The sequence below is a fragment of the Hesperophylax consimilis genome, chromosome 13 (assembly GCF_061612785.1).
Source record: "Hesperophylax consimilis isolate HC1 chromosome 13, BYU_Hcon_1.0, whole genome shotgun sequence".
NCBI classification, from domain to species: domain Eukaryota; kingdom Metazoa; phylum Arthropoda; class Insecta; order Trichoptera; family Limnephilidae; genus Hesperophylax; species Hesperophylax consimilis.
In genome coordinates this window covers 16,082,374-16,098,079 of record NC_142848.1, presented here as the reverse complement: position 1 = coordinate 16,098,079, position 15,706 = coordinate 16,082,374, and the positions used below count along the sequence as shown (strand labels likewise).

The 15,706-nt window shown below is 35.6% G+C and overlaps 1 protein-coding gene across 1 annotated transcript; it reads left to right on the top strand.

Annotated features, from left to right (window-relative positions):
- The first annotated feature begins 10,493 nt into the window (after positions 1-10,493).
- On the top strand, positions 10,494-15,457 carry LOC149418499 (uncharacterized). Its single transcript, XM_089638528.1, has 3 exons — positions 10,494-10,647; positions 13,137-13,593; positions 14,989-15,457. The coding sequence occupies exons 1-3, from the start codon at positions 10,624-10,626 to the stop codon at positions 15,327-15,329; spliced, it is 822 nt and encodes a 273-aa protein (XP_089494654.1). The 5' UTR covers positions 10,494-10,623; the 3' UTR covers positions 15,330-15,457.
- The last annotated feature ends 249 nt before the right edge of the window (positions 15,458-15,706 follow it).

Genomic DNA, 15,706 nt, shown 5'->3' with positions numbered 1-15,706 from the left:
TACATTTTCCTTTTCAGAACTACCTATCCTTCCCTTCCTTAAAAAGACTCTCCACACAGCATCACCATATTCATGGTGATTTCCATCCATATCTAATTATGCGAAATAACACTTTTTACGTGAGGTATCGTCCACGTCCTGTAAAATATTTTGATTTTTGTTAATATTGCAGTACATACACGTCGCGTCGCAAATACCTTTAAGAAATTAGAAAAACACTCGTCAACTCGCTGCAATTGCTGTACGCACACTGGCATACTGACCACTGCCGGCACTGACTGCTGTCGCCTGTCGCGAGCGGGTGCGTATTTCCAATCCCTACGCGGGTTTGTTCCTCTGGAACGATTTCGGTCGAAAAATGGACAACGGACCACTTTTATTTTTCTGCGATTGATTTCGGTCCAAAAATGGACCACATTTCCTACCATTCGTAAAACATTTATTGTAATTATTTAAAAGATTTTCTTGGCCAGCCGTTTATTTTAACACGGAGCTATTGAAAATTGCAATGCTTTATCTATTTTGACCATAGATGTCACAAATCCGAACTCCGTAGGCTACTTTAGAACAATGCTAAAAAGAAATATAAATCCTTTGCCTCTTAATCCTATTCCTACGTTCCTCCAACCCCCCCCCCCCCCTTTTTCATAGATTTTAACTAAAAATATATATATTTTTATTTTTTAAAGAAAATAACTTTATAATGTCACACTTTATTATTCACTATCATCAGTGGAAAGTTCATAATTGGCATAAATAACATCTTATTATTGTATTATTTTATAATCTCTGATTTATTTATTTATCATAGCTTGTGTAATGTGATTAAGCGTGTTCACACAGAGCTATAATATGCGTGGGATGGCGTATTTCTACAGCCTACAACACATCTCGAACGCCCGAAAGCAGATCAGCATACAACAAATCGGCAAAGGAATGCAAGAGAATCATTAATAGGTCAAAATTCGAACACGACCTGCAGATCAGCAAAAAGCTGGCTGCCTGCCCGCATGGCAGCAGAGCATTCCGGTCGCTTGCGGGCTCAATAGGTCGAAATTTTTGCAAACCCAGTTTGCCACCTCTTACCAGACCTGACGGCTCACTAGCAAACACCGCCACCGAAAAGGCTAACTTATAAGGGAAAATTTTTGCGTTCCGCCGTCGGTTCCTCACTGCGGCTTCTATATGAAAAAGCTGAGGATCCGGCATCGGGATGTACTCCACGTCATACGGGGGCTCGATGTTAACAAAGCTAGTGGACCTGATGGAATACCTGCCCTGGTACTGCAGAGGTGTGCTGCGGAAATAGTTCCAGTTTTGACAAAGCTCTTCAAAATGTCCCTGAAGTGTGGCACTGTGCCCTCTGGTTGGAAAAAAGCGGTCATTCACCCTATTCCCAAGAAAGGTGACCGCTCCAACCCGGCCAACTACCGCCCCATAGCGATCACATCAGTTCTGTCCAAAGTGATGGAACGTGTGATCAACGACAAACTGCTCACATACCTCGAGAAGAACAAAATTATCAACGACCGTCAATACGGATTCCGGCGGAACCGCTCGTGCGGTGATCTTCTCGCGTATGTGACGCATGTTTGGGGGCGGTGCCTGGAACGTCACGGTGAGACCCAAACGGTCGCACTAGACATATCCAAGGCCTTTGACCGGGTCTGGCACCGAAGACTTGTCAACAAATTGCATTCTTACGGACTTCCCGCATCCCTGTGTACGTGGATTGCTGACTTTTTAAGGGATAGGTCGATTCAGGCGGTTGCTGACGGTTTCACCTCTTCCTCGCACTCCATAAATGCTGGCGTCCCACAGGGATCGGTTCTGTCTCCGACTTTGTTTTTGTTGCACATCAATGACCTTTTGACATGTGCACCGATTGATTGTTACGCGGATGACAGTACAGTTCATGATAGCTTTTTGTTTGATAAGCCCCCAAAGGGCACACAAACTCCAACGGCTCGGAGGGCTTTGAAGCAGAGAATGGACGGTTATCTCGAGAGTATTTCCTCCTGGGGTAAAAATAATCTCGTCGAATTTAATGTTTCAAAGACCCAATCCTGTCTGATTACGTCTAAAAGGGATCCAAATGATAATCTAGTCTCCTTCAACGGAAGCAATCTTCCGAACAGGCCTTCCATTGATATGCTTGGTGTAACTATAAGTGACCAGCTCAGGTACGGGGGCTCCATCGAAGACAGAGTAAAGTTGGCCTCTCAGAAGCTGGGCGTACTGTACAGGGCCCGCAGATACTTTAATAGTACACAACTGCTGACCCTGTACAAATCGCAAGTGCGCCCTACTGTCAAATTTGGCAGCCATCTCTGGTCTGGAGCCCCAAAATACCTGAAAAAAACCCTTGACTCTGTGCAGAAACGGGCGGTCCGTTTGATAGATTCCCCAATCTTAACAAACGGACTGCAATCTTTAGAGCACAGGCGTCAGGTAGGTATGCTGTCCTTGTTCTATCGGTATTACAATGGAAGATGCTCTGAGGAACTAGCGTCATTGATCCCTTCGGCACCGGTGCGTAGTCGGGATACACGCCAAACGCGTGCCCGACATTTGTACACAATTGACACTTGTCACATGAGAACGGGTCGCTTCTACGATTCGTTCTTAAGTTCAACAGCTCGGCTGTAGAACGAACTGCCGGCCTCTGTGTTTCCTCCCTCCTACAACATGGGACTCTTCAAGACCCATGTTCACTCCTTCCTCTCCACAAAAAGACCCTCCACACAGCATCCCCAAAGATGACATAGGCCCTGAGGGAAATTATTTTCTTCAGGGCCTCCTGTGTGGAGTAAATATAAAAAAAATAAAAAAAAATTTCGGCGTATCGCTCGCCGTACATTCCAAATTGGAAAGTATGGCGAGCGATATGCTGAAATACGCCATCCCACGCATATTATAGCTCTGTGTGTGAACACGCTATTATGCATAACAATACCTAACGCGGTTCAGTCACTAGCGCAACTGAATCACGGTAGGGATTTCAAATACGCGAGCGGGCGAGCAACGGAGCATGATAGGTGTGGCAAGAGGGCGGCTGCGGGGCGTGGGGGCGCGTTGTGTGCTGTGTGTGAACACGCTCTTGCATATCGCTGTTTCGTACGTAGAATATTTAGGTACTTAGGAAGTAATTTCTTGTTATCATCTGTGACTTTTTTGTCACGATTGGCCGCCCCTAATACCTGGCCGCCCTAGGCCCGTGCCTACATAGGCCTAAGGGCAAATCCGCCTCTGACTGCACGAGCACAAACAACTTCGAACAAAAATTGCCCAAAGAGTAAAGTAATTAATTTGTGAGTGTGGATTGATGACCTTGCACCTGAGCCCTCCATGTTCCACGTAATTATATGTGATGTTGTATCACTAGTACGTGTCTGGCTGCACAGTTTTACTGCCAATTAGTAATTAGTATTCCGTGGGTGCCATGGCCTGGCTCAATGTCATTTTTATTATTCGGCGGGTCACAGCACACACAGCCCGTTCTTATAATCGATCACATTGATCTATTAAGATGTAGAAAACGAACTGTTTTAAGAAGAATGCCCAATCAAAAATGTGTATATTATTAATGTGTCTTATGTATATTAGTGTGTGTGGCAAACGGAGTTTCGAAACGCTCGATTTTAACGCAATAGTTGTTTTTATTTTGTAAATAATTTTATGAAGAAGAAAAAAGGTTATCAAGGGAAACTGTCACAGATAATCTTAGCCCCAATTTTGTTTTTTTTTTTTATATATTTTCATACATATCTAATGAATTATTTTTTTCTTAATTATGTATCTAACAATTTTATTCTAATTCTACTCTAGCAAAACGATAGGAGAAGCTTCAATTTATCAAAATTTATATCATGGAAAGTGATTAAACAAAAACTTTATTAACTGGGTTAAGTAGGTTAGGTTTAATATATTTTTTTAATGTTTCTAATGACTTTATATCACTTTAAAGGTGTGTTGAATTGTCACTGTGTTGAGTTATCATGGAACCATATTTTGGTATTCACCATGTAAACTGATTCGTAGTTAAGATTAATTGAAATTATGATATCACGTTATTCCTCGCCTTAATGCAGACGGAGAGAGGTCGATTTATTTTATAATCTATTTTAATTTCAGATCAATTGCCAATTGGATAACAGTTAAAAATCAATAAATTCACAGTGCGTTCATCCGGGGAAGTTATACTAAAAAATAATATTTTCATATGGAATAGACCGCCACAGAACTCTGTATCGACACGCACTCCTTGCTTCATTCACATTCATACATCGTCTCACATATATCCCATACCCTTCCAGTATTCTGACTTGTCTTGTCATAACCCGACTCAAATATGCATTTGATTCATTTGACAGAGCTATGTTTTCGGACGTCATCGACATCTTCTACAGTCATATATTCCCCTTACACTCCTTTCCTCGTTCATCCGCTCTACATCCGCAAACAATCTAAGCTTCTCATTCTTAATCATTTAGGATTTCCATATTTTTAACACGGTCAATGTTTAACCATGCATATGCTTCAAAGGTTTAATTTCCCAATATATATTAAGAAGGTATATATTTGTAATGAAATAAAATAATTTTTGTTTTAAAACCACGAGTTTTTAATAATTTTTGAACCGACCGGTATCGCTTTACTCAAGCATCTTCAGGGTACAAATTATTAGTAATAATAATAATAGTAAGAAAAAAAATAAAAAAATAAAATAAATAAATAAAACTATACTAACAGACCGAGCGATTAGTCATAATAGACCCGATATAGTTTTACATGACAAAATTAAAAAAATAACTTATATCATTGATGTCGCTATTCCAAATTCCTGTAATATTCAAAAATCTGTTAGTGAAAAAATAAGAAAATACACAGATTTAGGAAATGAAATAAAAAGAATTTGGCATTCTCAGACTATAAAAATATTACCATTCGTTATTTCGGCTACTGGCATTATACCTAGCTCTCTAATTAAAAATTTAGGCGTATTAGATCTATCAAAAAAATTATATATAAAGATGCAAAAGTCGGTCATTTTGAATACATGTAGGATAACAAAAGATTTTTTAAATATTTATGTTGAGGGATCAGTAGGATTTATAGGCCCTGTTAGAAGTTCTACCGAGCCGAACCCTCTGATATGAAAATATCTGGAGACGGTGAATTATTTTCCCATTTGATCTCTGGTGATTTGACATGTTGTTCTTGTATTGTTTTGTATTTATTTTGCTTATATAATGCACTTACATAATGTTGATTGACTAGATGATCATTTGTGGAAAAGTGAGTGGAAGGGTTAAGTTTTTCCTTTGGGGAAGATTTAACCCGGACAACTAAATCGGAAGTTTAAAAAAAAAAAAAAAAAAAAATTTGTACCCTGAAGATGCTTGAGTAGAGCGAAACCGGTCTGTTCAAAAATTATTAAAAACTCGTGGTTTTAAAACAAAAATTATTTTATTTCATTTTAAATATGTCAAACCACAAAGTGATTGCTTTCTACAATAATAGTATATATTTGTATTCGTAGGTATATAAATTAGTATACAAACCTAATAACGTGACAAATTTGACCCCATGGGTGTCCCAACTACCCGTACCAGTGAGACTATGGCATCCCTTATAAATTCACATTTATTAGGAAGCTGAAGGGAGTGAGGGAGAAAGAGATGAGAAATAACAAGAATGGGAAATACCTAGCTATTCAAAGCTGGTCACTAAATTCAGTTAATGCCATTTCAAGCAACATTTCGATTCTGAATGGTAGTTCCCTCCAAGTCTTGCGTATCACAACGATGACGACTATGCGGTTACGAGTTACGACTTTCCCATAAAGTCATTCACAAAGAAGGTATTCTATTTATTAGGTGCGCAGTGCATACTTGTATGTATGTGCAATATACAATACACACAGAGTTAACTAGAAATTAAATAAAAATAAAAATAAATTCATTACTATGGCAAATCCGATTTTCGAACAAAAAATGGTTCAAATGTTTCACTTACAAATCTTGCAGGTTGACTTAGGAAAAATTACTTATCACATGTTTTCAGTGTTTTTTTAGAAAATTTCAAGGCGTGAGCTTCTTCTAACACATATAACATGCATTTATGAAACTTTGGTCATACATTCATTTTGGCAGTATAAATGCGAAGATCTGCAGAATTCTCCCAAAAAGGGGTCTGAAACACCCCCATAAAGGGAGGGGAACTCACAAACTGGGTCGAGTGAGGTAACGTTTATTATCTATTTTTATTCGTGCTGAATCGAACGAGACTACTCATTATTTGGTGAGTTTACTGAGATTAGTTAACTAGACTGTTTTAGTGAAGAAAATTGAAAATAAAACAATTATTGAAAAAAATATATTTTGAGTAAATATTATCATTATAAGGTACTTCACCATCGAAGGGGTAATAAATGTCTTCCTCATCTTCCAACAGAGTCATGTTTTTGTCAAAATCAGAGTTTGAGTATGCAGTTTCATGAATGTTCCTCATCTTCCAACAAAGCCATGTTTTTGTCAAAATCAGAGTTTTAGTATGCAGTTTCATGAATGTTCCTCATCTTCCAACAAAGCCATGTTTTTGTCAAAATCAGAGTTTTAGTATGCAGTTTCATGAATGTTCCTCATCTTCCAACAAAGCCATGTTTTTGTCAAAATCAGAGTTCCGATATGATAAAAGTTTCATGAATGCATATAAAGAAAAATGAGTACATATTGCTGATTTATTAATTTCGTTTTAAAAGTGGGATTGTAGGCCATTTCTTATTCTTTAGTTCATTCCTAATACATCGGAACACGTATTCATGTACCTGCATCTGTCCTGATAATATACAATGACGAAATGCGAAAATATTAAAATTTTTATTAACTTTTCGGATACTGCGATAAAACATTAACGTTTTACTGAAGGTTTATTAGGAAACCTACCAATTCATTGGTTTAGCCCTTGCATTCCCAATTTCCACCGATTCATAACAAGTTTCTCTTTAACTGTTTATGTTTTTAAGTTCCAAAAAAATATATGTTATTTTTGAAAATAATATCTACACATTTGTTAATTCCCTCGATAGAAAAGAACGCAAAGGTCCGAAAATTATTAAAAACACGTTTTCTCCGTTATTTAATATGTTATAAGCATGATAAAATTCACAGTGTATCTTTAAATACAACTAAAAGGTTTGTCGAGAGATTTGTGCTGTTTTTCAAACGAGTCGTGTTTTATTAAATATTTTTATAATTTTCGCTTAATTGTTATCGTTTTTTAATATTAGCGCGCTCCCGCTAACATTCGTATTTACATATCTCACTTTCAAACCATCTTTGAACGCTTCCTATGGGGCCTTTAAGGCCTGCAATCCCGTTTTTAACCGGATTACGAATAATTTGAAGAGATTCTTAAGAAATTAGCAATATGTTACATCGGTATTTTTACTCCGTGCACGAAGTAATTTATTTTCTGTATTTTGGTACTATTTACCTGTACTCTCTGTACTTAGAGATATATGTATACATAGTTTCGCTTTATTTCAAAATAAAGATTTAGTAACACCATTCAGTGATCATGTTCTTAAAATAATTTTTACAGTCTTAGATTCATAATATTGATAAAACACCGTGACATGTTTATAAGATAAGCTTTCTTGAACAATTTGGTTTTTAAGACCCGCTTGAACTCTGATAAATTCTCACCGTTCCTGCAATGCGAAAACTGGACACTACAAAGTGATTCTTGGGAAAAATCCTCGGGATAACATTAGACTCCTTCACATTCAATGCCCAAGTTTATAAAACCAGATCAACTTCACTCGGGAACTAGTGATATCAGATCTATCAAGAGATTAAGACTACCTTTTTTGGACCCCTACAAACAGTGGCGACCATGACCAAAATGGCTTTTCAGATGTATTCCTGATGAAAGATCTCTGGAAGATTCTGAGTAAAACAGTAGGCAGTGGATGGATGACATCTATAAATGAATCAATATTGCATAAATTACAATTTAAAATACATATATAAAGTTTTGACCGTTCAACTAGAATCATTTTCCCAACAAGGACAGTCAGTTTCCATAAATCATTTTATCGAGAAGAACCAAATAGACACAATCACAAGCAATGCTAATAATTATTCAAAGAGCCCCCAGTATGAAGTTTGATAGATAAAAACCATTTGCTCTGAATTTATCTGATTTTTAAATCAACAAGGTTCTGTTTTTTTTATGTAACTTGATTTTTCATCTTCTTCAAATTCGTTTTTTCATAAATTTCAAGTTTCAGTATTTTATTCGTGTTTTAAACTTTGAACCTCAACATTTCAGTTCCATGCAAATGGCAAACAGAACCTTTGGTGTGTGTGAACCTTCTGGGTGCCTTAGTGGCGGTCTGGATTCTCCAGCGGTTGAGGTGCCGATTATGGTGACGATTGACGACTTTATTTTTGGGCTACAGAGTTTAAAAGGAAGATTATATCACAGTGCAAAAAACAATCAAACTTATTTTGGGTGCCAAATCTTCTCAAGGCATCATCAAAACATACCCACTGTTTCTAAGAATGAATGTTCCAAGTTGTTTACAAATAGAGACTGTAGTGTATGTTGTAATGTCCGCTGAAACATAAAAAACCGCACGAAAATACCAAGAAAGCCGCAAGTTTCCATGGATTCAGCGGTGCAGTGACTACCGGAATACTTCATATCTTACAATCATAGCTGAGTATTCCCATTTGTACAGTGATTCTCAAATGTTGGACAGCTGTTACAATTTTAAGTAGATAATTATCAATAACTATTGGAAATAAGGCAGATCTACATTTAAAAATATATTTACTAAAGTTCTAAAAATCTCTCTCATTGAAACTAAATATTTCGATTTTTGTGAAAACAGGCGTATGGGAAAACGGAAACTGCGGTTATTAAAAACATATTTAGGAAGGCGAGTTGGTACTTAGTTTCATGATTCATGAACCTTGTATGCTCATAATGCTACGTATACGTACGCGAGCCGAACTGCCGAACTGAACCTCACGAAACAACCGCAAATGGCGGGAAACGCCGCTTGCAGTTTCTCCGTATCTTTCCCATAATTCGTGGCTATATCCTTGTAAGGATTCTAGTTTATCTAATACACACGACTATCTACGAGGTGGTTCGAATGATTAAATATTTTTTGTAACAATTAAATATTTTTTTAATTTCACCTTAAAAAATACATTGAATATGTACGCTGAATAAGATATAAACAAACGATAGTGGTATAATAACACCCCCCCCCCCCCCAAAGATATTAGTTCTTCTAATATCTTTGCCCCTCCCCCAGACACATTATTTATGGGGGTACATCTTAAAAATTATTATAAAATAGATAGTCCCGAATTATCAGTCATTGATAAATGTTCCAATAAGGCGTACCTACCAGGCGCACTACGTTTCTTCATACATAAGCCAACAACATTAATGCAGCAAGTAACTCACCAGTATCTCGCGCAATCACAACTTACACCCACTACGAAAAATTACTACAATTTTAAAAGTACTTGCACATAATTTTCCATTAAACTTTTATAGATAGTTAATTTCAATTAGTGAGCTTCATGTTGCTCTCTACACACTTTTTTCCTATTTAGTATTTTTTTATTATTATTTCCGTATTATTAACAATTTAAATTTTTGGTTTTTCTTTTATATATTCAACGAGCTGACGTATACCCGGCTTTGCTGGGGGTTATCCTTAGGAGATAGACATATACTATTGGTAACTTTTCTGTATTCCTTTTTAAGATATACAAATCCGTTTGACATTATTTTGATGTATCTCATAAGGTTTAGCCAGCGTTAACAATGTAAGCGCCCGAAAAAAAAAATTACGTCTCATTACAAAATGTCGACTTTTCTCTACTTTCTATAAATATAATATGTATGTATATAATATATAAATCTTTTGGAAGAAATTTTCTAAATGATTTTCTAAAACCGCACAGACAGATACGGATAGCGACATTATTTTATACTATTTAGAGATTATTTATAAACAAGGTCTGCTGTATAGTTATTATTACGAGTGACAGCTATTTAGTCCTCTGAAAGGATTATCAAACTGTCCACATATACAGTTATACTTATACTACAGTTCCTAACTAAACCATCCTAAGAAACTAGTTCTTTGAACTTACCTTACCTAACACACCTTTCAGTTTTTTGAAACTAACCCAACCAACTGTACCAACACTTGCTCACTGTACCTTCAGAAAATAAATTTATTCTACGTTTGAGATTCATTGTCAATTAGATATCAATTTGTTTTGATCCATCGATATAATTATTCCACGCATCCTGAGTCACATTCGGTGACACTGAGTCGGAGTTGACAATGAACACTAACAGTGTACTGTATACCCAGGTAGATACATATAAGGACAGTCTGACCACAAGAAGTGATGTTCTTTATGCGTAGAATTTAAACTAGATTTATTTATTTTCCTGACTCTAAATAATAGTATAAAAGGAAGCGAGACTTCCATTGACTGCACACTTTGTCTTCCGCAGAGGAAGAAGATAGTGTGTCTATTAAATATACACATAGTTTATTAGATTACCTACTAATACAAGATGAAGACCTTCGCTTTTGTGCTGGTAAGTGCAGTTTTGGATTAATATTTAGATAATTAAGGTCACACGATAATCTAATAGTTTTATGCACGATTTGCTAGACCGATAATAATTAGCTTCATAGCCATGGTCAATGATTTTTAACACGTTATATGTTGTGATTCGGATGCCCTCGTTTGTTTTTAATTTAGAAACATTTCGACTGCTCAAAGTTAAAATGTGAAACACATAGGTTTAATTTAATAATTTCATTAACAATCAATAGAAGATAAATAGTGTTTTGAATCAATCGCCCAAAATTACAAGGTTTCCTTTCAAAGCATATTCTTCTCCGATTAATAACAAATAGTATATATATATTTAATTATTTTCCTACAACCAATTTTAAACTCATGATGTAAGAGAAAGGGGTCTTTTTGGCCCGGAGCTCTGTATGCCATTATTTTTTTAAAAAAGCACATAGTATCTATATATTTATTGTTTTCAAGTTTAATTTGTGGAACTCCTTTTTAATTTTTAATTTTTCCTTTATATATTCAATAAAATTATTATTCAATGTACAAAAAAACGGTTTATAAATAAGTATAACTTGTTTATAAATTAACTTTTTGTGAAATAAGAGAAAAAATAAAAAACAAAACACATATCACAGTATCTTTTTTTTATCAGCCGACCTAACCAAAGATTATGATTTTTTTAGTGTTTTTAATAAACTGTGTTTTGTTTCTAGAAACTTTTCTAAGGAAGTGCGAGAATATTAAGTTGCGTATAGACACAAGTAAAACGCACAAGCCGGGCTTCGAACTACGGTAAAGGAACAAAGCAACCGCAAGCGACGTTCGCGCCACACAGTGGGCTGAAAATCGCCTTTCATAGACATAGAGACTTGAATTTTCAAGGGTATTTTTTTTGGCTAGAAATGGATTCTGCTGATCATTACTATGCTATAAAATGTCGTACGAAGCAATTGCGTGTACAAATGAAGGAGTTATAATTTTTTTAAGAAAAAATTGTATGGCGCTGACATTAAAAATGGGGCTATCTCTGGAATTGTAAGGTTGGCCGTTCTATCCTTACACACAGATAATACTACTATTTATTTGTATTTTTTTGACATACTTCATATTGTGGCGCAAGGTGCGATTTTTTTTTAAAAATCCTCAAAGTTGAAAAAAACCCTTTTAATGTTGATGATTCATTTTAATGCTTAAATGCTTTTAGGCTTGCAGTGTAAATAAAATATTGTAAACTAGACAAAGCATACTCATATGTAAAGCATTTAAGCATTAAAATGAATCTTCAAAATAAAAAAGTTTTTTTTTCAACTTTGAGGATTTTTATTAAAAAAATCACAAGTTTCGCCACAATACGAAGTATGTCAAAAAATACAAATAAATAGTAGTATTATCTGTGTGTAAAGATATAATGGTCAATCTTATAATTCCAGAGATAGCCTCATTTTTAATGTCAGCGCCATACAAATTTTTCTTAAAAAAATTATAACTCCTTCATTTGTACACGCAATTGCTTCGTACGACATTTTATAGCATAGTAATGATCAGCAGAATCCATTTCTAGCCAAAAAAATTACCCTTGAAAATTCAAGTCTCTATGTCTATGAAAGGCGATTTTCAGCCCACTGTGCGCCATTTGAGGTTGCTTCGTTCCTTTCCCATAAGCCGTGGTTCAGCTCGGCAGTTCGGCTGGCGTGTTTATACGCAACTTAAGGTTTCGTAGACATTATTACCCAAGTGTTTTAGTCATATTAAATCCACAGCTCAATGAACCCCTTTTCCCAAAAAGTAATCAAATACTCGTATACAGTACGGATATGTGCCTTCTTATTTTATTTTTTATTTTATTTTATTTGGAAAACCAACAGTTATAATTATTACAAGGTATGGTGTAGTAAGTGTTAAATTATTTAACCAATAATAGGTTTTCACTAAGGTGTTTTAATTATTTAGTGAACATATATAATATTTATGTTAGAAAAAAAGTTACAATTGGCGGAAGGGAGGGGGATGGGATGGATCTAGTCTGTGTAATGTGTAACATGTACGTATGTGTATTAATAAAATAATAATAATGATAATATAATTATTTATTGATTTTAGGTTTGAAATTGTGGGGTGCTGAGTTAAATAAGTCTAATTTACTGTATGAAGTATTAAAATTGTATGAAGCACGGTGAATAAAAGCATTTTGTTTTGAGTTAGTGTTACATTGAGGGATGTTTAATGTGTGATTTTGTCTGGTTTGTCTGATGGGTACTCTTAATTGAATTCTTTCTAGTAATTCCGGGCAATCTATCACAGAGGTAGAGGTAGATTTATTCATGGTTTAAATTGTGATATATAGGCCATTAAAGAATTCAATTGTGCATTGTTCTACAGGCAACTTTAGCATTTTTTGTAATTGTTTAACAAATCCAAATTTAAGTTTGGTATGAAAAGCATTTGTTGTCATAAATATATTAACTTCAGTATTCACATTAATTATTTTTGCTTTAGTTTTTGGTTGTATCTACGGCTTTAGCCGCCCCCATGGAAGACAGAGAGAGTGAGGGCGTCAAGGGTCTTATAAGTCCATTCTTCAAGTCTGTCTTCCACCATCACCACCGTGGTCCGACGAGCACCCTGGCTCCCGAGGATAACACAGATGACGGACAAAACATTCCTGCCATGTTTACCCCACCAGAAGAAACATCGACAAGTGATGATGAGATAGTGACCCCATCTGAAATGACAACAAGTGATGACCTTCTCACAAGTGCTGGCAGCATTCCAGCACTTATTCCAACAGGCAATGATGATGGTATTGCTGATTCAGGAAGTGTCCCTGCTAAAGAAGGAGCTGATATTGACCTGACTTACGCTGCTTCTGAATCAAAGGACATTCCTGATTGCTGCTTCAATAAGGGAATACATGAGCAAGTCCATTCTCACGACACTGCCGACAATGATAAAGGTAAATAAGTTCATTTTTAAATAAATCTATTTGAATTTCCTTGTTTCAATGAATGAATCATGAATGAGTGGAAATTTACCCACTTTAAGATATCCGATAAAGCTGAAACTCGGCAGATAAATTTGTTTTCGGTGACAAACTTGTTTTCGGTGACATTGCATTCTATCATTCTATCTTGCATTTTGGTGGCACTCACGCATACTTAGCAGTTAATATACGAAATAAATCTCGATTCCATCAGAATTTGTCTTAAGTTACAGCGGGTTTCACTCATTTTAGTCAAACAAGGGACAATGGTTCAATCCTCAAAGTAAAAAAAACCTAATAACAGTAGATATGATGTAACTTTGTTTTTTACGGTTTTTTTTCTTTATTAATTAAAGGCTTTATAATTGACTGGCGGTAGGAAAATTAGCACATCGAACTAAGGCACCGTGCTTTAAAATGTGGCACAGCGAGTACCTAACTACCAATAGTCTAATTAGCGCCACCTGGAATATTTTACTTTTAAATACTTCGGATTGTTGTAAAAGTTCTTATATTTTTTCACTTGGCTACACTTGACAGGCTAAATAAGTTAAGCTAAAAAGCCCCTTTCAAAAATAGGCACTATTTACAGAGACCCAACCATGAACATCGAAGCATCAGGCTTCCAGTGGATGTTCATTATAGTCCACTGGAAGACTGATGCTAATTTGGGGGTAGGTACTATTGATAAATTTATTGACTCCATTTATAGAATTAAGCGTAATGTATGCCAGCACTTTGTTGTATCCTACAAAGCGGTAACCGGATAAATCGTCACAATGATAATTCATCACATCTTTAAAAAGTTATATAAAGTCATGGAAAGTGATGAAACAAAAACTTTATTAACTGGGTTATGTAAGTTAGGTTAGGTTAAAAAAAATTCATCGTTTCTAATTACTTTATATCACTTTTTAAAAGTGTGTTGAATTATCACTGTGTTGAGTTATCATGGAACCCTACAAATCATAGTGGAGTGGTAATGTAGTTTTAGTGATTTGTCTTATATGTAGTATTGTTCTAGTTTCAATATTATTTTATGTTACTGTTACATATTTTACTTATATTGTTTCATTATCAGTTTACTGTTATTTCATGCATGCATTTTTGTATGTAGTTTTCGATAGCTCACTAGGTATATTCTGTTTTTAAAATCCATGTAATAGCCCGGCTGGGCGTAAAACCAAATAAAATAAAACTGTAAATAAACGAAATTGAAGGTAAATCCGGCGTAGTTTAGCTGTTTACGATTAAACGTGAAAGCATTTCTTCCGTTTGTACCCCCTATAACAAAAGTATTTCCAATCTTAAGCTTGGGGTTTAGGTCTTCACAGAATTATAAAGTTAGTTTGTATTTCTTATCACCAGATCAGCAAGAAAAGGAGCCAGCCGAGTCGCAGAATTCTTACGATAAAATCTTCCGCGACACCATCATGGAAGGCATCCCAGTAGAAGCCGAAACCTCAGAATCTGACTATAAACCAGACGAACTCAGCAGGGAACTCAAACCCCCTCACCAAGAGAGCACCTGGGGAGACGCTGAACAAATGGATGTAGAAGAAGGAGAAGTCAAAACAGTCGAAGAAGAACAACCCAAACCTAAAGAGGGAGAATCCAGGGAAGATGACACCATCTACAAGAAGCCAATTGATTCGGGAAGAGGGTTCATCAAGGGAGGGTCATACATCCCCACTTGGTCGAAATATTAAAAAGTAGCCCGCTGTGATTTTATAATTTGTGATCATGTTTTCAACTCTAAGTCAATACTGCAAAAATGTCTGTATTAATTATTATTTTTTTAGAAATAAAAGTTTGTGTATTGAGGACGATGATGAAATATATTTTTTTTTTTGGTTTTAGGCATTTCACCCTGAAAAGAGTGCTTTGTGCATGAAATATTTTAATTAGGTAGGTTTTCTACGGAAATTCATTCAAGCAACCAAAAAATCTACGACAATACAGAAGAGTACGAATACACAACCAGGGATTTTTAAATGTGAATATAAAGCAATTTCATTCAACGTTTCGATTCTGAAGAGTACCTACCACTATGTGTGTCCGAAAAAAAACTATTCATTTAGTCACT